At 39.8% G+C, this 25,176-nt stretch overlaps 1 protein-coding gene across 3 annotated transcripts; it reads right to left on the bottom strand.

Moving 5' to 3' along the window:
- Positions 1–222: 222 nt before the first annotated feature.
- On the bottom strand, positions 223–25,048 carry LOC106134519 (uncharacterized). 3 transcript variants are annotated; one of them, XM_060944384.1, is made up of 18 exons: positions 24,861–25,048; positions 24,536–24,780; positions 18,821–19,031; positions 18,233–18,441; positions 17,771–17,878; positions 17,224–17,433; positions 15,415–15,594; positions 14,917–15,031; positions 14,320–14,533; positions 13,758–13,956; positions 13,277–13,416; positions 12,667–12,857; positions 11,997–12,102; positions 9,920–10,003; positions 9,758–9,889; positions 9,265–9,450; positions 8,621–8,760; positions 223–2,989 (listed from the first exon to the last, which is right to left on the bottom strand). In XM_060944384.1, the coding sequence occupies exons 1-18, from the start codon at positions 24,912–24,914 to the stop codon at positions 2,777–2,779; spliced, it is 2,937 nt and encodes a 978-aa protein (XP_060800367.1). In that variant the 5' UTR covers positions 24,915–25,048; the 3' UTR covers positions 223–2,776. The 3 variants fall into 3 exon arrangements, with proteins under 3 accessions (XP_060800367.1, XP_013190052.1, XP_013190053.1); XM_013334598.2 differs by having other exon boundaries at positions 9,758–10,003; XM_013334599.2 differs by having other exon boundaries at positions 8,645–8,760; positions 9,758–10,003.
- Positions 25,049–25,176: the final 128 nt, after the last annotated feature.

The following is a 25,176-nucleotide window of genomic DNA, read 5'->3' as shown; positions in this document are numbered from 1 at the left end:
TAAACCCGCAAATAAATCTCTAGAGTCCTAGTCTAAACATGTTAGGAACAACTTATACTCTCAAAAAAGGAGTGAATGTACTAGTTAATCACTGTGGAACAATTATGGACGTGATTGATTATATGAATGTAGGTATTGTTTGAAACAATTTAGATATGAGCTTTATACGAATATATGTCAGAGTTCAATTGCAAAAAAACAAAATAGGAAATAAAAAGTTAATTGACAATCATAATATGCTTTATTGAAACAATTACATTATCCATCAATATACCTTTTCTCTTTCAATCGAAATACATCAAAAATAGAATCTTCATTTTGAAATGGAAAGTCGTACGAATAGTTCAGTTTAGAATGTTGCGTTTTTTGCCACACAATGAAAACAAAATGAGATGCAAGAATGAAAACAGAAAATACTTTGAAACTCCCAAGTCTGTCAAGTTAAAAATGTAATTTATTTTCAAGAAAGTCTATTTTACGAATTTGAGCATGTTTTCATTACATTTAAGCAATTAGTTAGATAATTAGTTCATATTACAAGTCTTATTAATAAACCAAAAACACTCGTACAATTTACTTTAACTGCAAGTTTAACTTAAAATTTATTTTCCAACTGTTGCATCTAACATTTTGTTTTCGCATGTGCACACGACACAAAAGCCTAACATTACTCATTCCACACTTCACCTAAGCAGATCAATCACACATGTTTGAACTCAGTCGCTTCGCACTAAACTAAGTGATTAAATATAATAATACCTGGGCGACTCCGCCGAACACCTACGATCACATTAAATAATTTGAACTATTATGTAAATATCAACCCAGAAATGGATCAAAAAACGTTATAATAATAGTGAAATAAGAATTATTATGCTCATCCTATTGTGTTAATATGTTATTTCTATACATGGTCCTGATGGATACATAAATATTATTCTTTGAAAAAATAAAATTTAATTATTTATTTTCAGTGTAAAGTATTTTCCTTAAATAAAAAGGAAAATATTTCGTTGGCACTTCACCATATTTTAAAGATAAAATAAATGTCTAAAGCATAAAATACATTGAGTTGATTTTATTAACTGGACTTACATGACAAAAGTAATTCGAAAATGCTTTAGCATGTTTTGTTAAAATGAAATTATATAAGAAATTATCACGAACCCAAGTCTGGTGCAGTAGATCATGAAGTAGCTTACAGAGTCTTTAAGATACCAAATGATTTGTGTCATAAGCCCAGTTTATACGAGAGCATAAAATAAATGCGACAATAAATTAATTCCACCATAAAGCCATACAGCTGAACTTGCTTGAACTGGCTTTGTCCACCCCGCAAGGGATATAGATAGACGTGACTATATATTTGTATAAATAAATGCTTTAAAAATACACAAAATTAGGATAAGACTAAATTAATATACTATACTATCTTATATAAAGAAAATAATATCAAGATTATAATAAACGTCATTAAGCGACGGCTCAGGTATTGACCAATCGTAACAGAAAAATAGAGTCATACTACTCAAAATGTCATGAATTTTGGACTAAAATAATGAGATCCAAATTTTTTAGTCAAATATTTTATATATCTATTTGTCGGTCATTGGGTAGGTATGGCCGACAAACGAACTATTAAAAATTGTCGAATCCAAAACAATTTCACAAGCTTGGCAGTACATTTTTTATTATTTGGATCAATCGGTTCGTAGATTGTTCAGAGAATGTATTGTTTGACTATCAATAGCCATCGTCTTAAATAAAGCCGAGATCAAATTGTATAAGTTTTTCTCATAAGTAACGAATTTAATAAGAACTGATTGAATATAATTCTTTCTTCCTTCCTACAGACATGAATAGTGAACACATGAATTGTTTATTTCTAATTAGTCCCCATGACTTTCAGAGCAAAAATTGAGCAAATTTCAAAAAAAAGGTACGTAATGACTCAGATTTGAAAATAATACCAAGAATTAGGAGTAAATTCCAGAAACGATTCGAGAAATCGATGCAAAAAAAAAATTATTATTATTAATCAGGTTAATGAAGTCAAAAGGATAATCAAAAACATCATTCTTATGAGATAATGCGGTTTTTTTTTTACCAAATACCTTGTACTTAAAAATCTACAAGATGCAAACTAAACGACCGTCAAGGTGATTAAACACATCTTTTATTTACATATTTCATAAATGACTAAAATAAAGATAAATACACCAGGCACACATTGCATCGTAAACCCGCGTCTACACTGACGTGCATTCGATAAAGACGTACATCTCCCCTGTAATTTCCTCATCTTAAAAGTTATAAGCAGACTCTTGAGGCTACTCAGTGTTTTCATACGAATTTACTTCGAAAAAATTTACCAACAAATTATCTCAAGTAGAAACCAATAATAAGACTAGAATTTCTCCACTTTGACACAATTTCAATTGAATTCAATTACAATTCGTTTGGAAATAAATCAAAAGTACTTTTGTATGAAATCTCAAGCAGTACATAGTCTAAGTTCGATAAATCTAAAATTTCAAATTTGCTTTAACGACCGCAAAATTTTTCTGGCGAAAGCACTTCTTCCCAATTCAGATATAATTTTCAACATGTAAGCTGAACCAAAATTCTACTCTATGGATGCTGCGCAGAATTTTGTTTATTACTAAAAATAGCTAATGCGCTTGCCGAACGTGTCAAATCCTAAGATCGCGGGTGCAGTACTCGGTCAATCTCAATGATAATACTCCTTGCGGCGCGTCATCAGTTGTCTGTAGCGTCAATCAGTGTCACGTGGCGGCGGCGTGGCGTGTGGCGTGGCGTGTGGTGTAGCGAGTGGCGTGGCGTGTGGAGTGGCGTGTGGCGTGCTCTGCAGCGTGGCGTGCGCGGCGAGCGGACTCCAGGGCTGCGCGGGCGGCGTGGCGGGGCGCGGGGAATCCGACTCGCCGGCGTCGATTGATAGGCTGTTTAGCAGCAGGTCGAATAGCGTGTCCTATTGGGGATAAAAGTTTTTTTTAAGTGAGAGATGGTCAAAAAGTTTCACCCCGTGATCCTCTCCAGAAAAGTAATGGGTAGTCAGAAGTAGGTAAATCTTAATGAGTCAATAAGTCAAACGACAAGGGATCAGGCTAATCCAGCACACCATATATGGCCACATTGAGTATATTAACATATATCTTTTTTTTACTGACTAATTTCCTTTTTACTAACAATTTAAACAATATATTTCAAAATTTGTGGGTTTGCTCAATTATGTTATTTTTTGTATATACAGGGCTAGAACCAGTTTAAAATAATGCACGCAATTTTAATAGTCAAATTATATTCAAAAACCTTACCTTTGAGAATTTATTCATTATATATTGTTTATTATATATTTGTATATTATATATTGTTTGCCGCCGTAAGGTTTAGACGTGTTTTGTATCGCTCCTTAAAAAAATAATTCTTCCACGGACAAACTTGTACATAAATTCTCGCAAACTATACATTATTTGGATAAATATCACGTGTGCTTTCACTCGATAAACACAAAACAATAAAAACAATAGTGGACGTGAATATTTTGAAGTGCTAATTGGTTATTTACTCGACTCGATAAGCCGCCGACATCGTCCAGCGAGCTGCGCGTGAGTCATCATCGCACACAACATAGCAGCGACTGCCCCGTACCACGTTCTCGTCGCGCGAGCCGGACTCCCCTGTACTACGCTGCCGCCCGGCGAGTGTCGCCGCATCGACTGCCCGGTACCACGTTTTCGCCGTGCTAGCGATACAACGGTCGTTTTTGATCGAGGTTTGGTGGTAGAGGGATACACAATGTCTTCTACGGCAAAAAATAATCTATGTGCTGGCTGTCGTCAGGTGATAAGCGGCCGATTTATCTGCTGCTCTGTCACTTCTTGCAAACAAATGTACGATCTAACATGTGCCAAAGCTGCCAGTCTCACGACTAATGAATTAAAAGTATGGATCTGCCCAGAATGCCGTGCAACGAGGAGAAAAACTGGAGACACCTCAACACCACTCCGCCCATCAACGTACGCGGTTCCCGAGTCTGAAAATGTTACAATGAGGAAGAAGTCCTCGCTTAAACCCCAGGACACCCAGGATGTCTCAATCACGGAATCTATTAAAAAACTGACTGATGAAATTCGGGGTATGCGGTCAGATATGGATGTGTTTCGTACAGAGGTAACCACTCGTTTTGAAGACTTTTCAGCTAACCTGCTAGAAAAAGGGAACAGGATTGAGATTTTAGAGGAAAAGCAGGAAATTCTAGAACGAAGGAATTTAGATCTCGAAATCACAGTTCAGTCGCTTCAAGAGCGTATTGCTTTGATGTCCCAACAATCCCTCAGAAATGAAGCTGAGATCCTGGGAATCCATGAAGTTGCTGGTGAGGAGCCTTTACACTTGGCTTTAGTTACCGCTTCAAAGATAGGGCTGGATTTGGAGGCAAGCGACATCGATGAGGCCACCCGCGTTGGCCCCAAACGTAAGTCCACGAATCAAGCTTCTGAAGAGAACCGCCTTCCTCGTCCCATAGTGGTCCGCTTTACTACAAAGGCCAAGCGAGATAAATTCATATCTGCTGCTAAATCTAGAAGAACAGTGGAGAGCAAAGATATTGTTGAAAACGGACCTGTCCGCAAGATTTACGTAAATGAAAGACTGACAGCTGAGAATCGGCAGTTGTTTCGTGCAGCGAGAGCACGAGCTCAGGAGAGCGGTTTTAAATTCTGCTGGGTCAAAAATGGTTCAATTTACATCAAAAAACACGAAAGAAGCTCGGCATTACGAATTACATCTACAAACGACATTAATTGTTTGGGAGGGCCCGAGGCCGATGTCGCGCGTGCATCCATGGGACCGTCATACGCTGGACCCGTCAATCACACTTAGGGGGGCACCGCTCATGGGCCCTCTTCTGGTTAACATACCTACATTTAATTTCGCCATGTTAAGGCTTCTGTCGTTTTTAATGTCGTTAATAATTATAATTTTAATTCTACTTGTAACAGACACGCCTAACGCTAAACTGTCTAACGCTAAATTTCTCAAATCTAAATATCCTTTTAATGACGTCAATTCCTGTCTCTACGAGTTAGTTATATTTCAATGTATGGCAGCATTGATCAAAACAATACAAAAATTAATTTTTTGGAGCCGGTTACGGCCACCTTAGAGTTGCTTTCTGAAATCGATGAATCTTTTAATATATCATGCCATACTCTTGATTTTCCTGAACAATGTGAGAGACTGTTACCAACAAATAGTATCAAAGTACTGAATATAAATATAAGAAGTCTACAAAAAAACTTCAACGCATTCCTAATAGTATTAGCGAGGCTTAACATTAATTTTGACGCAATTGTATTTGCAGAATGCTGGCTTACTGATATATCCGTAATTCCCCAGATAACCGGCTATTTATCGTTTCGTACAAGTAAGTTCATTAATAAGTGTGGTGGTGTAGTAATGTACATAAAGAGTTGTTGGTCGCCAGTTTTTACGGAATTACCGCTTGATGAAGCTAATTGTGTGCTAGCTGACGTACCGAATGTATTCTCTATTTTAGGTATCTATAGGTCACCATCTTTCAAAGATACAACTCCATTTCTACATTCTTTGGAATCATTAGTGGTAAATGTAAAGCAAAAAGCGCGTCTGATTATAACTGGTGATATTAATATTAATATTTGTGAACAAGGTCTCCAGGATAATAATGATGATAAAATATCAGAATATACTTGTCTTATGGCCCAGTTGGGTTTTGTGCCAGCTATCACTGTCCCGACTAGAATTAATACTTGCCTAGACCATGTTTACGTACCAAATCAGGGATCAACCACATCGATAGTATGTCGCACTGAGCTGACGGACCACCATGTAGAAATGGCGGCCGTTACTTTTAGCACTCCTGATACAAGGACTACTAAGAATCGCTATCGCAGCAAAATCGATTACAAAGGTCTGACTGAGGATATTGACTCAATTGACTGGAAGGAAATTCTCGAAGGTACATGCCCAATTGATACTACAGAAAAATTCGATACTCTGTTAAGAGATGCTGTAGCTAAGCATACTAAGTTAGTTAAAGTGAGTCACTCGCAATTTAACATTCAGCCTTGGATGACACCAGGACTCATTAGGTGCGCAATTCACAAAGATAAACTTCATGCACAGGTTAGAAAAAATCCCGATAAAAAAGAGATTTATATAAGGTATAGAAATTTTTATCAGAATCTCCTCAGAAAGCTCAAGTCGGATCATGACTCCAAACTGTTAAATGATAACCTGAACAATCCCAAGAAACTCTGGCAAAACATAGGCACAATTACACATACTCGTAAGCAGAAATCCAATTCATGCGATCTTATCAAAATTAAAAATTCCCCCTCGGAATCTCTGAACCACTGCAATGACTATTTTTCTACAATTGGACAGACTCTGGCTAACAAAACTTTAACTGCAAGAAACGAAACTGAAGATGACTTATCTGCGCGCGTCAGACTAGCAGTGTCGGGTCCTTTTGAATCATTTTTTCTTGGTCCAACTGATGCTGACGAAGTTCTGTCTCGTATACAAAAGCTAAAATCCGATAGCGCACCCGGTCTGGATGGTATCACAAATAGAATAATTAAATTAATAGGAAAAAACATTGCAGTTCCTTTGGCACATATTTTTAATCTTAGCTTTTCAACGGGCGTTTTTCCAGATATCTGGAAGACTGCAGCAGTGTCCCCGATCCATAAAAATGGTGCTAAGAACGAGCCAGTAAACTACAGACCTATCTCTCTCCTCAGTTCCTTGTCAAAAATTCTGGAAAGTCTAGTAAATACAAGGTTGATTTCCTTCCTGGACAAGCACAATTTAATAACAGAATCGCAGTTTGGATTTAGGAGGAACAAATCTACAGAGGATGCCATTTCTCTTCTGGTGAATGAGGTCGCTTCGCATCTGGATAACGGGCGAGCTTGTATCGGCGCTTTTCTTGATTTAGCAAAGGCGTTTGACACTGTGTCTATCAAAATACTTCTAAAAAAGCTAGAGATAATGGGTGTGAGAGGTATAGCCCTGAAATGGTTCACTAGCTATCTGAGTGATAGATATCAATGCGTGAGAGTGGAATCTGTACTAAGTCAACGCAAATCCGTACGTTTTGGAGTACCACAAGGGAGTATTTTGGGTCCCACACTATTTTTGGCCTATATAAATGATCTTCCCTCACTAGCAACTCCCCATAGTTCCATCATTTGCTACGCGGACGATACAGCAATTATATTCTCTGCTGAAAACTGGAAGAAGTGCCATGAAAAGGTTGATAAGGGCCTGTCTCAGGTTTCTAAGTGGTTGAGCGAAAATCTTCTTACCCTTAATGTCAAAAAAACCAAATTGATTTCTTTTTATAAAACAGCGATTTCTGCTCCGACACAATTTCCAAAAATCAAAATTCACAAATGTGCGGATTGCTTGACTTGTACAGATCCTAATTGCGAGGAGGTGGAATGGTCGCAGACAATTCGTTACCTGGGTATAACGCTCGATGAAAGGCTTAATTTCGCCGCTCACATTGACGTTGCGAGCGGAAGAGTCCGGAAATTGATTCATACCATGAAATTGCTAAGAGATGCAGCAAATTTCCAGTTGTTAAAGAGTGTGTATCTGGCCCTTTGTCAATCCATTTTAACGTATTGCATATCGGTGTGGGGTAGTGCAGCAATGACATACCTCATCAAACTGGAGCGTGCACAAAGATCAGTGCTAAAAGTAATGTTGCGAAAGTCTTTCCGACACCCTACTTCAGAGGTATATAAAGAGGCACAAGTCCTGAGTGTACGAAAACTTTACATCCTTAAGGTAACACTGGATAAACATAAACAAGTACAGAAACTGCCCAACTACAATGACTTGCTCCGAAGGCGAGTTTTTAGAGTGGAGCAACCTCTTGTCAATTCCGTGTTTGCACACCGGTTTGAACCATTCATTTCAAATTTTCTTTATAATAAAATGGTACGTCTTTGTAACATAAAAGATGTGAGCCCTGGACTATGTAAACACATGGTTAGAGCTCTTTTGATGAACTGGGACTACGTTCAGACTGAGTTGATGTTGACGACTTTGAAGTAAACTTTTGATGCGTTGTCTTTCCCTATTTCCTTTTATTTTTATAAAATGTATAGTTTAAAATGGTAAACTAATAAACCTTATTGTTATTGGCTTTTTGTAAAACTCTGTTAATCGTATTTTTGGCTGCCACAGGACAGGCTTGCAGCCTAGTGTGGAGCCAACTGGCAAATTTTCAATGTAATAGTGTAAGTTATAATAATAAATCATTCATTCATTCATTCATTCAATCATTCATTCATTCATTCATTCATTCATTCATTCATTCATTCGCCGGAAATTTGTATTTGCAACGTTACTATGCTTTTCTGTCCAAAGCGTGACGAAACTATTGATAATGTTAGTTACAATGAATAAACATTATACATATATAGAACAAATACAACGTCATCTTTCGTGCATATGACATTACAAATATTGAACCTCTGCCGCGTACCTTAAAATATAATAAAACTGTTAGTGATAAATAGATATGGAAGCGTGTTATATTTACGTTATAGTCCAGAATGAGCTCGACCTCGTCATTGTCGCTGACGGAGGAGACGGAGGGCCAGTAGTCGTAGCCCAGCGACGGCGACAGCGCGCCGCGCTCCGGGGACTGCGCCGGCGCCGGCAGCGCGCCCGGCAGGACGCCTGCGGAATTGGCGTACTCATAAAGACACAGAGACAACAGCTTTAAACGGCCACGTTCAATAGTGACAGTGGCAGACTAGCCAATCGCCTATAGGAATGCCCAAATGTATAAGTGCCGGAAACCACATGGCCCAAGCGAATAATATCATAAACAACACTAATACTAATACCATAACCATAATGATCACGCCTCATTCCTGGAGAGGTAGACAGATACTTCCCCCTGATCCTTAGATCCTTTACCCTGCCACGATCTTCTTTTTCATCAAAACATGCTCCGATTGATGCTCATCGACCCGATCATGTCATAAGAGATTTTTTGCATACCGATATTGGAAGCTATATGACCTATATTACGTTAACGACAAATACATTTGTAAATAAATGGTCTTTATTAGGATTTAATGGGCGATAACACAGGTATATTTTTTCCTTAATGTGGATTGTTTTTAGGCACAAATCGAAATTTAAAAATCTAATATCAATAAGCAATAATATATCTACCGTGACTAGAACTAGACGCCCGCAGATCGTCACCCCTCCTCAACTGTCCCGGCGACAGCGGCTGCGCTCGCGGCGCCCGCCTCGCTCGCGCGCTCGCTCCGCTCGGGCGGCGCGGGCGGCCGCTCGGGGGCGGGCTGCTGCCCACCAACATCTCCGGCTTTGACGACGACCAGTTGCGTTTTGGACCTAAAACAGATTTTGAACATAAATATATGGTAAACCTGTTATTGATCATATTTAAGACCATCTCCACGGAATATTTTTTTAAAATGTTCTAACTGGATAAAATTGATATTAGTCCTTAAAGCAACAATTCAATCGTTTGAATGAGTATATAAGATTGAAGTATGTTAACGAGGTAGAGACGTATTGCGCAAAATGAAACAGAGATGAACGTAATCCTGATGTACAAGTCTATCAGTAACGCTATTCCATCATAATTTCATACCTAATAGTAGTACAGTGACACATTCAGTAACACAAAACACCGTACCATGCCTGGAGGGCTTAGGCGTCAACCCGTTAATCCTCATGAGGTTCAACAGCAGCATGTCGGTGTGCGCGGCGGTGGACAGCTGCGGGTCGCGGTCGCGGCGAGCCGGGCCGGGCGCCGCGCCGGGCCCGTCCGAGCCGGCCGGCGCCCCGCCGCGCCCGTGCACGGCGCACAGCAGCCGGCTCAGGATGTCGGCCGAGCCGGGCTCGCCGGACGCGCCGCAAGCGCCCTCGATGTCGTTCTCCCCTGTTGTGGAAATTAGGGTTAATGTTGTATCGTATAGCGGTGGGAGTACAAAGTGAATATACTTACTTCAAAATAGTAATTCTGAGTTGAGAATGTGAGATATTTTGTAGAATGTAAAACTCTGACAGCTCATAGGGAATGAAAAAGTTTGCGAGAGTGCTGGAAACCCGAAATAATGTTGTTTTTGAAACACTTAAATATTGACAAAAGTAACGAGCACTTTGTTTTAACGGCTGTCGTAGGACAATTCTTCATTCTACAAAGTATGATGTTTTATAATTGTCATAAAAGAAATTACTGAGGCCAAGTCACACTAATAACATTCGAAAGTTTTTCGAGCTACTAACTTTTATTTTCGTTGAAGGCAATACAACATAAAAATAAATCTTATAAAAACAATGTGATTTGACCTCAAGTTACAAATCAAAATACCGCAGATCGTTTTTTGTGAAAGTTTAATCATCAAGAAAAGAACACAAGAATATTTTTTATTATGTACTAATAATAATTTTTTTTAACAAATTAACAAAAGATTGCGCCAAATCGCATTTATTTTCTTCATATTTTTATACGACGGCGATTTTTATAAAACAAAAAAGACATACTTCTTGAATCATGAACATAAAGTATTTTTAGAGAAATAAATAGGATGTAATAAAAATACAGCTATTCTATAATTCTTACAATTTTTTTTAACATCTCCCTGTGATGTTCACAGAACCAAAAATGTTTTTTAAATTTTGTATTCCACATATGTTTTGAACTGAATTTTTACTATTTATTTTTCGGTTAACATTTAAGTCTTTGCCATTTGAGAATTCATAGAGAAGATAATGTAATCTGTAAGTCATGTAACCATTTACCGAACTATTATGGCACGGTAATAGTAACCAATAAATGGTGTGTTAAGAGCTTGATATGATATTGACTGTTTGCTCAAATAGCTCAAACAAAATATATTAATACTAACAATTTAATTTGTAGCTAGTTGTACTTTAAATGTGCTCCTGATCAAAAACATTTGTAAATCGTAGTAAGTGATTAAATGACTCCGGCAAACTACATAACGGCAACAATCTGTACAAATATGAAGGCATAACAAAAGGTAGGTGTGTATAAATGTGAATCAATTCGCTGGTGTATCCGAATCGTGTGAATTCTGTATATGTATGTCTAAATGTCGCCGCAACTGTCTGGGCGGGCGTAGGGCCGGTGCCGCCGCCGGTAGCAGTAGCGCGGCGCGGAGCCCCCGGAGCGCCCCGAGCGGCCCGAGCGGCCCGAGCACAGCGAGCCGGGCGAGCCGCCCAGCGCGCACCACTCGCACGCCTCGCTGCCGCCGCTCGCCGACGACCCGTCTGGGAGGAGAGCGGGCTGGGATTGGTTGGATCGGAAGGGGGGCGGGGGGTGGGGTTTTCAAGCGATTATGCTCGGCTTACATTGTTCTAAGTACGTTTTAGCGAGGTGCGCGCGTCGCCGTTTTTATAGCGCGAAAAACTATCGCTGTTACGCTTTTTATAATGATGTGAAACGGGACAGCGCTAGTGTTTAGGTGTTCTCACGGCTGTCATGCTGCGGATGCAGTGGATTTGCAGTTCTAAGCGAGAATACGAGCGGTTTATGAATGACTGGAATAATATAGATCTTACAAATTCAGCCCGACACTGTATGACATTCTCGCGGTGTCACTAGACGGCATTAATGTAAACCAAGCATTGAAGCTCTAAGTCTTCTCACTAATCAGGATCAATTATAGGGATAGGATTGGTACAGGATAAAGGATTTCGACGCTATGATACCTAAAGACTCCTTGCTAAAACAATCGGGTTCAGACTAACCTGACCCATATATCCTTTAGCATTGGTAAAGAAACTTACTAAACCTTTTTTCACATCCAACATTCATAACACTCAAAACCAAACATAATGTTTATACAAAAAAAACAATCCCTCATCAATATAAGAATGAAGAACCATAACAATTATTAAACACTGACCTGACATAGCCTCATCGTCGACGTCATTTTCCTCATTCGAGTTCTCGTCGACATGACTAGGGTTGTTTTCGTCGGCGAAAACTTCCAACTCGCTGAACATCAGATCCTGCGAACACATGAATTAAGTTTATAAAACGCTACAGGGATGCGTTAAGATACCTACTACAATAATTGAAGAATTATTTTCTAACTTATGATGCGTATCTATCTTAGCTAATCTACGTGTCGACGACAACGGCAGTACTAGACTATCACTGACTACCTGCCTGACTGAAAGGTTCGCTGACTTTCTTAACTTATCTCAGACGGCTTGTTTTGTATGCTATGCAATTTGCTATCTAGCTGGCGTGCTGGATCGTATGACTGTTAATGCTAACTACTTAATACTAACCGCAGTATCTCTGTTAATCTCAGAGCCAACATATATGTTGTGGCTATAAATTCAAATTCAAATTCAAAATTTTTATTCATTATTATATGATACTTCATATCGCTTAATAATTGTCAAAACGTATGGTTTAACAACATTGGTTGTTGTCAAATAAATTACTTGCAAAAGACTGTGCAAAAGAAGCGGTAACAAACTGCACTGCAGCATTTTCTTCATATACTACTGACTAACGGGCTGGCTATCTGTCCGGCTAGCTGCCAATCTGTCGATGATACTAACCGCGGTGTCACTACTGGTCTCAGAGCCAGGGTGCACATTATGTGGCTGGCTGGGCGGCTGGCTGGCGGGCGGGCTGGCCGGCTGGCTGGCTTCCTGGCCCGCCGCCACCAGCTCGGGGGACGAGATGGAGGAGCACAGCACCACGTTGTTGATCGGGGGGCTCACTTCAGTCACCGGGCTGCTCGCGACCGCTGATAATTATAGTAAAGTCAATCAATATGCTATTTCAAAAAAACGATAAGGAAAAAAAATAAAAGCGTCAGTCGAACTGTTGATTATGTTACTGATCGTACTTATTCTGAGTAAATAAAAGGTTTTTAAAATAAGCAGACCTTTTGTGATTTTGTTTCTTGTGTTAATCATTCTCGATGTTTTCTTTGTATATAAATTAGAAAATAAATATTTAATTACAATATCTATGCGCGCACAGCGGAAATCTTTGAATACATTTAGCTGATATTTACGTTACAATGAAATGACGTCAGCAGCTAATCAAAGACTTCCCAAATAAATGGTAGCAAAATCTAGTATTTGATATAAAAGTTACTTTTTCTTTTCGTATTTATTTAAGCTCTTGGTTTTGTATACATTTTAATTAATTCATAATTACCAGCGAGCGTGGCGGACTCTTTCGCAGGCACCTGATGTTTCTCTTGCCGCGGCAACTTGTTGGCCAACTTGCTCGCCACGCGGCTCGGCGTGTTCGCGTTCAGCAACGTGTGCAGGCTCACGTGCAACGAATTTGCCGACCTGGAAGAATATAATTTATAGTACCTATTTGACAGGTTTAGAACTTTGTTTTTTAAGGAAATTAAAAATTATTTTTAATAGCGAAACTTATTCATATGAACTTCGCATCAACGAACCTAACGATATTGGTTACAATTACCTATGACTAAATTGATTGTTTAGTCTGTAAACATATCTCTCATCATTGCGTGTTTCCGGTAAGCCCGTAACTAAATCTTGTTATGTAAATGTATAATCGTTATTTTACTAGAGTAAAATAATTTGTAAATTTACTAGAGTAAAATAATAATTCATCGTCTAATTGCGCGCGATACCTAAAAAGTATAGACCGAACAACAAACCTAGAAGTGGACGGCAGATTGTACGTATCCAGAGCGTGTTGCTGCAGCCTCCTATCGAGGGGAGTGGCGAAGTCCCCGAAGGCGAAGGCTCCGCCCACCCCGCCCACCCCGCCCACCGAACCCACGCTAGCTACGCCCGGCTGGGAAGACACATCATTGTTGCGCGATTCTTCTACGAACATGCCCGTGTTCAGGATACCTGAAAAGTGGATTTAAATAAGTTATTCTAAAAGTTTAAGGGTTAATAGAGGGAACCAGACCACGCGGCCGATCACTTTTGCGCTAGACCAAATAAAATGAGCAGTGGAAAAGCTAACAGAGAGAAATGGCGGTAGATCGTGGGAAAAGCTTTCGCTCCATTGAGACCACAACCGCTCTGCCAAGCGCAAAACGAAGAATAAGGATGGTCTTGCTTGGACTTGAAGTAAGTAATTATTTATATTCGAGAAAAAAATTGGCGGACAGAAACAGAACTCGAACCAACATTTAGAGTAAATTTTTCAAAACGTCGTCTTAAACCTGAAATGATTGTAAAAGTGGAAATAGGTCGCTAATGGTATACCTGGACTGTTTAATCTCTGTCCGCTCATGATCCCATGCGCACTGGGATTGAACTTCCACTGGCTGTTGAACACGAGCGGCTCCACCAGCGTGTTGCCGTCCACGGGGTTATTCTGAGACGGGTTGTCTTCAGCCGCCGGCTGGGAGTTGTTCGACGTGTTGGGAGTCACCCTGGTGGCCGTGATGGAGTTGCGGGTCATCTCTAGAGAGAGACGCTGGAACAAGGAGGATATATAAATGATTTAACTGATTTCTGATTTAAAATCTATAAGACAACTACGATAATTTTGTTTTCTTAATCATTCGTAGAGGCAGAGAAGTAAAAAATATGTTTTGTGAGTCCACTTTCATAAATCTTTGCGCACAAGTGTTTCCCAATAGACATATTCATTTCCGGACTTTTTTTTTCTCCAAAAGTTGATATAACCGGATAAATATGGTAGTAGGAAAAAGACTTCTTATTTGACGATTAAACTAGCAATCTCTTATGTATTCCTGACACTATATCTTCTTTTTTATTACTCGCGCCAACGCTGATAGACCGTCAGCAGAGAAACTTAGAATCCAAGGGATGTCATGATCATCATCACAGCATTACCTCTTTGAGATCGTTGATCTGCAGTACATGCTGGTTCTGCATGGTGACCAGCTGATTGATGTACCACTGCTGGTCGCGACACCGCTGGTAGAACGTCGGCGGGCGGACTTGGAACCTGACGAATATGACAAACGTACTTCATCATCACAAAAATAAATTATATGGAGTATCTCAAATTTATATCTTTGTAGGATATAAATTTTTGCACATGTATGTTCCAAGAGTAAGTAAGTAAGTACCTTCTTCTTCATCCTGGCTTTAGTCAAGGTTGCATCCTCACCACTCTGGAGAGGAAGTTCGGCCTTTGACCAGGGATCCTGGATTAGGTGATTCAGATTTTTACACGAAACGACTCTGGTCTGACATCTGCAACCTTTCCCGTATCGGAACGATCATGGTTACACATCCAGATACCTGAATGTACAGGTTTCCTCACGATGTTTTCCCTTACCGTAAGAGCATCGCTTATGATATATATAGACAGCCTTTTGTAATCACCTGAGTATCAAAGTGTCTGTCTCCGGATTGTGGTAACCCTCGCTGGCCAACAAGTCGAGTCTGAAGAAGCGGTTGTAGCCCCAGCACTCGCCCACTTCGAAGTCGGATGCGAACTCCCGGACTATGTTCTTGGAAGGGTCCCGGGACACTTGGTGGAGCATCTCCACGCGGTACTCGTATCTATTGGCAAGTTGTCATTGATTAGGATTCAAAACTATATACCTAGAGACTATCTCCTAATATAATATATACCCTTAAAGGAGATAAAAAATATGGCTCGGCTTGGCAGACCTTGTTCGTTAAAAATTTTGACCTTCATAGGTACAAAGAAAGATTATTTATTCTTTTTTGTAACAATTACAATTTGTACAGTAAAATAGGCGGATTTTTTAAGGCTTTAATATGAGATGGTCCCAGCAGTGTAAGTAATATTTAATATTAACTATTTATTTATTTATTTATAATACAAGAGAAATGATATGGATACAGAAGCTACTTTTACAAATTTGCGACGAAATATGAAAGAGGAAATACAGCAGAATGACCTACTGTGAGTAAATAAAAAAGAAAGGAAATAGGACAATAAATAATGATTTCTGTTCTGGAAGCCTCAATCAATAGTTGATTACAGGTTAACTGGCCATTTAGATGAATTACTTATAAAACAAAAGACTACAGTTTTTTTTAATCAGAAATAGGAAATATCCTTAAGTTATAACAAGTCGTAAGCCCTAGACTAAATCAATTAAATTTTGTTGAGGTTTTACTATTTCTACTTAAAGAAATGCCAAGCAATTTCTTGAGTAATTAAAGATAGAAAATAAAAGGAGCGTAAGTTCGTCGTCTCTATGTTTATTTCTGAATATTTTTCCGAAAAGGAAATGAGTCTAAAGTGCTTATCAGTAAATCGTTACAAAGCCATCTAGTTTAAATATGTGGAACTACAGCGCAGTCAATCAATACTATTAATATAAGCGCTGAGAAATCAGTTAGATTGCGCTGTCGATAGACACTACTATAAAAAATACATAGCCTTAGTGCCGGTTAACCAAAGGAGGATCGGAAACCTTTAAAAATAAATATCACAACACTATAATTATGCATCCCACGCAAATCCACAAAGAATATTTTTTTTATTTAGCAATTTTTGGCATATCGGTTTCCCAAAAATTCAAGCAATAGTGTTTTAAGTTGAGTATCTAATTGTTAATAAGAAATATTAATTTTTAATAAGACACCTCCCCAAAGCTGCACACAGAAGGCCTGTAGAGAGACCATTACGAGCATGCCAGCACATGAAATGTGACAACAACTAGTGAACAGCGACTTACCTCTTCCCTACTCTTAACTCAGCAGTGCTTGTAATAACGAAATACCATGTTATTCAACTATTTGTTCAAGATTTAACTGTGCATAAACATAATTATTTAGTTAAAAACTAGTTTAACTACTTCAATGCTTGGAAATGTATTATCTAGGGCGTATATCAGTGCATATGCTAGCTGGGTAGAAAATGTAAATAATTTTTTAATTTCCGATATTATACAAGCAGTAATTTATTGGTTGGTTTAATACTACATACTATATATTTAGGACATTTTAATAGGTCCTTATTGTGATTAATATGATCACGAAAACCATAAAATTTAGTGAGATTTGTTGTATTCAATTAATACAATAATTAATTACTAAAGTCAATTAATAAATTTCTTACTGCAACAACATTAAAATTATATATAAAAACATTACAACCGCGTCTAAATTCAGTAAACGAATGAATATTCAAATTACCAAGGCGACATAACTCACTTGGAGGTCTCCGGCAGCCCGGCGCTAAGCTCCAGAAATACGGAGAGATAGTTGCCGCGCACGACTCCGTTGCCGTCGGGGTACACCTTGAGCCGCCAGCACAGCCCGTTGACGTGGAGGGGCGCCGAGTACACCGGGGCCGCGGCGTGCCGCAGTTGCGTAAAGTTGCTCAGTGGGAACGTACTGCTGTCGTAACTCGGCACGATTTCACTGTTAGAAAAACGAAATTTCTTCATCTAGGTATATATGTACTAAACTGTATGTATATTGTTGAAGAAATATTGTACGTACGGGTCTGCGGGCATACTAGAGTGTCCCGTCAATTTCCGTTCTGGAGAACTTAATGCGGTTCTTACTACACCCCAGAACCAACACCCCAAATTTCGAATTCAAGGATTTAAGCTGTATGTCAGTCAATCAATCAGTCAGTGTCCTCATTTATAAGAATAAGATTTCTCACTGAGCTGGTATTGACGATGAGTTGATGAGCGTGAGTTGAGTGAGAACTACTGAATCAATTACCAACAAAAAACTTATATATACGTGCCTGTGGAAATCGGCCGGTACCGGCGCTGTCACGAAACTGGCCATCGGTTTCTTGCGCACCTGATGGATCATCTTCAATAGCTCCCCGCTCCTCGCTATCAATTCAGATCTGTAAGGAAGAATAATTGAGGGTACTTAGGCAGTTACACAAATTAAAAATAAATGTTATTGCATGTTTTTGGCACCTTGAATTTAGCTTAAAAACTAGGTTATAAGCATATGCATTACCTGGTCATACATACATACAACAATATAAAACATAAATTATCTTGTAATTATCTTGCTATCAGTCTGGCGACTATAAGCAGATTTGTTATAGGTGATGTTGACTACGACTACATAATTTCATGCGACTTTGTATGCACCTCTTGGTAGATTTCCCAAGACTTATTTATCTTGGTCTTTGCCGCAAAGTGGATTACCAGAATGCTCACTGTATTATTTCATACAAGCTTAAACCAACCTTGTGCTGGTATGCAGTTGAAGCTCAATTTCCTGCAGCAAATGCTCAAGTTGCTCAGTCTCCTGGGTCAAGCTGTTCTTCTGTCCCATCAGCGTCAACAGCTTAGCTTTCAGAGCAGAGTCCAGTCTGGATATCATCAGCTCTACGGCGTTGCGGATTTCACGCACACGCTCGTCTTTGGCTGCACGCACTGATTCCACATTACGCTCCTGAAAAAAGATTAGGGTATATGAAATATTTATCCAGTATCAGAATTTTCCCAGTTGTATTAGGATGCATCCTCCGTCACGCAGGACGAAGGAAGGAAGGGTAGCTTGGTTCGGCCTATACATATATATATTCTATAAGCATATTCCATAGTAAGTCAGATTGTAGAAAAGTAGGTAGAAAATTTGGTCTCAATGGCCCTAGTAACTAAGGGAACCTAACCTTAGTATAGACTGTAGAATCTCATCCAGTCACTGTATCTCTTGAGGCAGGCAGATTCTGATAAAGAATTACATAGAAGAGATCTTAATTACCCATGCAAACTTAAACAGAATATCTTCTTGCATATACCATTAAGTACCTAGACGGAGAACAACTCACCACTTCCTGCACTAGACTGATCAGTTCCATAAGTCTCCTTCGCAACTGCGCCACCTCATCTCTTATCTGAGTGACGTGCTGTTCGTACACTTCCTCCAGCGGCTTGAACGTGTGCCCCGAGTGGGTGCCCCCCCACAGAGCGCAGCGGTGGCAGATGCAGCGACGACAGGTCCAACAGTACACCGTTAATTTCTCTTGGTGGGTCGGACACCTAGAGGAAAAGTAAGGAAAAAATGATATGAAAAAAAAAATACATTTTATTTCCACATTGTGGCTAAAGTGTTCACCCTGGAGATCCACCAGATCCAGAAATGGCTTAAACTGTGAGACCCACCAAAACGCATTATTGTTTATGTGTGCGTTGCTACTCACACATACACAACATTAACAGAGTAAAGCATATATTGAGAGGGACAAAACAAGCCTTCGAGCTTGAGCCATCAGTAATTTAACTACCTACTGACTTCTTTTACAGTCCAGTTTATAACATAATAAATGCCGCCAGCAGTCTTGAAAGTTTTGGGAGATGGAGCACTAAATATTAATATACATATGTACAATAATTCATATTACTAAATCTGTCACATTAAAATTTGTACTATGTGAATGTAAATATGTTAATTTGTAATAAGTCGAAATTTTAGAACTACGTGCAAAAATGTCTTTTATGTGGTGCTTCCTCCATTCATGTCTTTTCTCAGTTATTTTTTTTTATTAGCTGGTATTTAATTTTTGCTTTATGTGATCAAAATACTTTATTCTTGGTCTTCCTCTTCATCTCTTTCCATTCATTTTTTCTTCTACAATACATACATACATAAAATCACGCCTCTTTCCCGGAGGGGTAGGCAGAGACTACCTCTTTCCACTTGCCACGATCCCTGCATACTTCCTTTGCTTCATCCAAATTCATAACTCTCTTCATGCAAGCTCGGCGGTTTCGGGTACTTTTGACCTGACCCTTAACCAGGACGTCCTTAATTTGATCAAGATATGTTCGTCTAGGTCTTCCCACCCCGACCTTTCCCTCCACACTCTCCATGTATATCTGCTTAGTCAACCTGTTTTCATTCATCCTCTCCACATGACCGAACCATCTCAACATACCCTTTTCTATACCTGTAACTACATCTTCTTTCACATCACAACATTCCCTTATCACGCTGTTCCTTATCCGGTCACTCAATTTCACACCCAACATACTCCTTAACGCTCTCATTTCCACTGCATTTATTCTGCTTTCGTGCTTCTTTTGCCATACCCAACTTTCACTCCCATACATTAATATCGGGACCAACACGCCCCTGTGCACAGCCAGTCGAGCCTTTTTGGATAGTTTCTGACTGCTCATAAAGGCATGCAAAGCTCCATTCACCATGTTCCCCGCGTTCACTCTCCTTTCAATATCACTATCACACTTGCCATCTGATGTAAACTTTGATCCTAGATATACAAACTCTTTCACTTGCTCAACTTTTTCTCCTCCAATCAAAATATTACATGCTGTCATTTCTTTCTCCATTTCAAAAACCAGTGTTTTAGTTTTACTTACGTTCACTTTCATTCCTTTCTCTTTAAAAGCTTTATGCATACAGTTTACCATCTCCTGTAACTCCTCCGCTGATGACGCCAGTATAACCTGATCGTCGGCATAGAGCAGACATTTGACGAGTAACTCATTCATTCATCCCATTCCCTTTCGAAATCCCGCTGGAGCATCCCATATTTTGTCATCAGTTTCATTCCTGACTCTATTAATCAATACCTTAGCATACAACTTGCCAACGACGCTAAGCAGGCTTAAACCACGATAATTTTTGCAGTCCAGTTGTGACCCTTTTCCTTTGTAAAGTGGCACGATAACAGCCTTACACCAATCTTTTGGTACTCGGCCGCTTCTCCAACACAAATTGAAAAGGCAGTACAACTGTCTAGCTACGACGCCTTTTCCTGCTTTTAGCATCTCGACCGACACTCTATCATACCCAGCAGCCGTACCCGCTTTCATACTCTTAAGTGCTTCCACAATTTCAAACATTTCAATTTCGCCTTCCATCTCATTCTCTTTTTCTTCGCTATAGCAGAACTTTCTTATTTTCTTCCTTTTTTTCAAATAAACTCTCAAAATAGTCCTTCCATATCTTTAGCACACATTCTTCTCCTTTCACAATGCTACCATCCTGGCATCTGATCCTAGTCAGCTCTCTGGTTATAGTTTTTCCTCAGGCTGATCTTACGGATTTCCAGAATACTTTCAGATTTGACTGAAAGTCTTCAGATAGCCTTTTATCAAAATCCTCTTTATACTCTTCTTTCTTTCTAATCACAGCTTTCTTAACCAAATCTTTCATTTTTTTATATTCCTTACGTGCTTCATTCACATCTTCATCTATAACCTCTTGCATTCTTAAGTTAGCTTTTGCTGCTAACAAATCCAGCCATGCTTTCATCTTTAATCGCACAAGTTCTTGCACATCTTTACTCATCCACGCATTTTTGTGATTTTTCCCTTTCCTTCTTCTACTTACACCACAAACTTCAACAGCTACTTTCACAATTCTTTCTTTAAATTCCTTCCATCCATCTTCAATATTGCTCCTCTCATCTAAATCTTCAAATTCATCCTTCAGTCTATTAATATAATTCTTACCTACATCCATATCTTGCAAATTTTCTACTTTCACTCTTTCCAAAGCGCTGGTTTGCTCCCTTACCCTGTGCCGCCAGCGATTGAAGATACCCCTTATCTGGGATATCACCAGTAAATGGTCCAAGTCAATGCCAGCACGGCGGTATCCAGCACTTTGTTCTTCAATCTTTCATCTACAATCACAAAGTCTATCATACTTTTTAAAATACCTTCCACTCTTGTGTAGGTGTGGATCTCTTTATGTTGTAACATTGAGTTTGACACAAAAAGATCCCACTCTAGACAAATTTCTAATACACTTCTTCCATTATCATTCACCTTTTCGTCACCAAATGCACCAAGCACCTTTTCATATCCATCACGCTTTACACCCACCCATCCATTAAAATCACCTAACATAATAATCTTCCAAACCAAATACTATAACCAGAGAGCTGACTAGGATCAGATGCCAGGATGGTAGCGTTGTGAAAGGAGAAGAATGTGTACTAAAGATATGGAAGGACTATTTTGAAAGTTTATTTGAAAAAAAGGAAGGAAATAAGAAAGATTTCTGCTATAGCGAAGAAAAAGAGAATGAGATGGAAGGCGAAATTGAAATGTTCGAAATTGTGGAAGCACTTAAGAGTATGAAAGCGGGAAAGGCTGCTGGGTGTGATAGAGTGTCGGTCGAGATGCTTAAAGCAGGAAAAGGCGTAGTAGCTAGTCAGTTGTACTGCCTTTTCAATTTGTGTTGGAGAAGCGGCCGAGTACCAAAAGATTGGTGTAAGGCTGTTATCGTGTCACTTTACAAAGGAAAAGGGTCACAGCTGGACTGCAAAAATTATCGTGGTATAAGCCTGCTTAGCGTCGTCGGCAAATTGTATGCTAAGGTATTGATTAATAGAGTCAGGAATGAAACTGATGACAAAATATGGGATGCTCAAGCGGGATTTCGAAAGGGAATGGGATGTACTGATCAGGTCTTTTCCTTGCGGTGCATAGCCGAAAAGTTTTTGGCCAAGAGTCAAAAAGTCTATTGCACATTCGTAGATCTGGAAAAGGCCTATGACAGAGTTGAGAGGAATGAATTGTGGTCAGCACTTTCTATGCATGGGGTGAGCAGTCTCTTAATACGAGCACTGAAATCCTTATATGAGGATTCGAGTGCTTGTGTCAGGATAAACGGAGCGCACACTGAGTGGTTTAAGATTGAGAAAGGCGTTAGGCAAGGATGTGTTGCGTCACCGTGGCTGTTCAACCTATTTATGGATAGCTGTTTGACAGATTTGAAAGAGTCTAAAAGTGGATTAAGGATGAATGAGTTACTCGTCAAATGTCTGCTCTATGCCGACGATCAGGTTATACTGGCGTCATCAGCGGAGGAGTTACAGGAGATGGTAAACTGTATGCATGAAGCTTTAAAAGAGAAAGGAATGAAAGTGAACGTAAGTAAAACTAAAACACTGGTTTTTGAAATGGAGAAAGAAATGACAGCATGTAATATTTTGATTGGAGGAGAAAAAGTGGAGCAAGTGAAAGAGTTTGTATATCTAGGATCAAAGTTTACATCAGATGGCAAGTATGATAGTGATATTGAAAGGAGAGTGAACGCGGGGAACATGGTGAATGGAGCTTTGCATGCCTTTATGAGCAGTCAGAAACTATCCAAAAAGGCTCGACTGGCTGTGCACAGGGGCGTGTTGGTCCCGACATTAATGTATGGGAGTGAAAGTTGGGTATGGCAAAAGAAGCATGAAAGCAGAATAAATGCAGTGGAAATGAGAGCGTTAAGGAGTATGATGGGTGTGAAATTGAGTGACAGGATAAGGAACAGCGTGATAAGGGAATGTTGTGATGTGAAAGAAGATGTAGTTACAGGAATAGAAAAGGGTATGTTAAGATGGTTCAGTCATGTGGAGAGGATGAATGAAAGCAGGTTGACTAAGCAGATATACAAGGAGAGTGTGGAGGGAAGGGTCGGAGTGGGAAGACCTAGACGAACGTATCTTGATCAAATTAAGGACGTCCTGGTAAAGGGTCAGGTCAAAAGTACCCGAAACCGCCGAGCTTGTATGAAGAGAGTTATGAATGTGGACGAAGCGAAAGAAGTATGCAGAGATCGTGGCAAGTGGAAAGAGGTATTCTCTGCCTACCCCTCCGGGAAAGAGGCGTGATTTTATGTATGTATGTATAATAATCTTCTCATTTGGCTTGGTAACTTTCAATATGCCACTGTTGGTTTCCAACTTTCAGCCTAATCCATAGAAGACGAGGGCTGACACACTCATACTCATTCACACACTCAGCCATTCGTGCAGAAAGAATTAGACCGACCCCTTGATAGCCTCGGCTGGTACTGAAAATTCCAGACCAATACGCCGTGTAAGGGCCATGCTACGTCGCGTTGCATCCTTTCCGCTTCGTTTCATTCACGTACAACACATCCAAACATCTTTCATCCCTCATCTGGCATACTTCCTCAATCTTATCCTTCATTCCTCCTCTTACATTCATCGTCGCAAAGCGGCTTTCAGCAGACCGCATACCGCTCCCGCCGGGAACGAGACGTGATGGGGTGCGGACACCATCGCCGCCATTTAGGTGCTTTTTACGGTTCATCATGCGATTCCCACGAGACGCAAGGGAAAAATTTTGTCCGCCCCAGCAGAGCCCCGCATGCCAGGGTAAGGCTAGCCATTACCTGGGGGTCGCCCAACCCCATGGCGGAAGTGGCACGCTCGAGTCTAGGCTCGCCCCTAGCCATGCATCCATCGGCGCGGCAGACCTTAGATTGGCAGGCATTAAAAGAGGAATCCCAAGTCTATCCCTTAGTCGGCTTTTACGACATCCATGGGAAAGAGATGGAGTGGTCCTATTCTTTTGTATTGGTGCCGGGAACCACATGGCACTATAGTTTAAAAAATTTGTCATGCCACATTAAATGGCCTATAATTAACCTCCCCTATTTTCTATTGTTTTTAAAATGGTTTTTTAGTTCTCTTACTCTGAATAACACTTCTCCATTTATGATTTCCATAATGAGTATAAATTTAAACTATGTTTAAAGTGACAAGAGTGCTTACTGCAGGCACAACTGGACGTGTTGCTGCTGCATAGTTTCTATCTGTTGGGTGACCTCCTCCACCCAACGACAGTTCACCAGCTCGTGCAAATGCAGAGCAGCACGACAGTGCGGGCATTGTGATCTCTGCTCCGTCAGCCACCGACGCACGCAGGCATAGCAACACAGCTTCGAACAGTGCGGACATAGGTGTGCGTCCACCAACTTCTCCATACAAATGAAGCAGCGGAATACTTCCGCCAACGTCTGAAACATCAGGCCAAAAAATATGGATAAAACTTAAGCTTATTGTCTGTCAAATATCTAGGACACATCGATTTACTCACCTCAACAATCTGTTCTTCGCCATTTCCATTCCCTTTGTCACCCCTAGAGGCCATAATTGAAGCTGTTTCACATACAAGGACAAAGGCAACTCAAATCACCATAATTTAGACATTTTTATTAATTCTAAAACAACACGACATTTCGCAACTCGAGCGTCAACACAAAATTCCTATGCACAGTGTTACCAACTGTGATTTATTATAAATAAATATGTCAATGATTTCGGTTATGCTCAGTCCAACTTCGCTCTTTGAGCGCTAGTGCTTTTTTGGCTTATGTCAGCGCTAAATTTTCAGATTCTGGCGCTTTTTGAGG

The sequence above is a fragment of the Amyelois transitella genome, chromosome 5, assembly GCF_032362555.1.
Source record: "Amyelois transitella isolate CPQ chromosome 5, ilAmyTran1.1, whole genome shotgun sequence".
Lineage (NCBI taxonomy): Eukaryota > Metazoa > Arthropoda > Insecta > Lepidoptera > Pyralidae > Amyelois > Amyelois transitella.
Note: the sequence above shows the minus strand (reverse complement) of the source record. Positions and strands in the feature narration are given on the sequence as shown.

Excerpts from the sequence above, each read along its gene's own strand:
- LOC106134519 (XM_013334598.2), bottom strand. The coding sequence starts at position 24,914 with ATGGCCTCTAGGGGTGACAAAGGGAATGGAAATGGCGAAGAACAGATT. Across the intron at positions 15,032-15,414 it reads ACAGACACTTTGATACTCAG|GTTCCAAGTCCGCCCGCCGA; the intron begins GTGATTACAAAA and ends CATATTCGTCAG. Across the intron at positions 14,534-14,916 it reads AGATCAACGATCTCAAAGAG|CGTCTCTCTCTAGAGATGAC; the intron begins GTAATGCTGTGA and ends TCCTTGTTCCAG.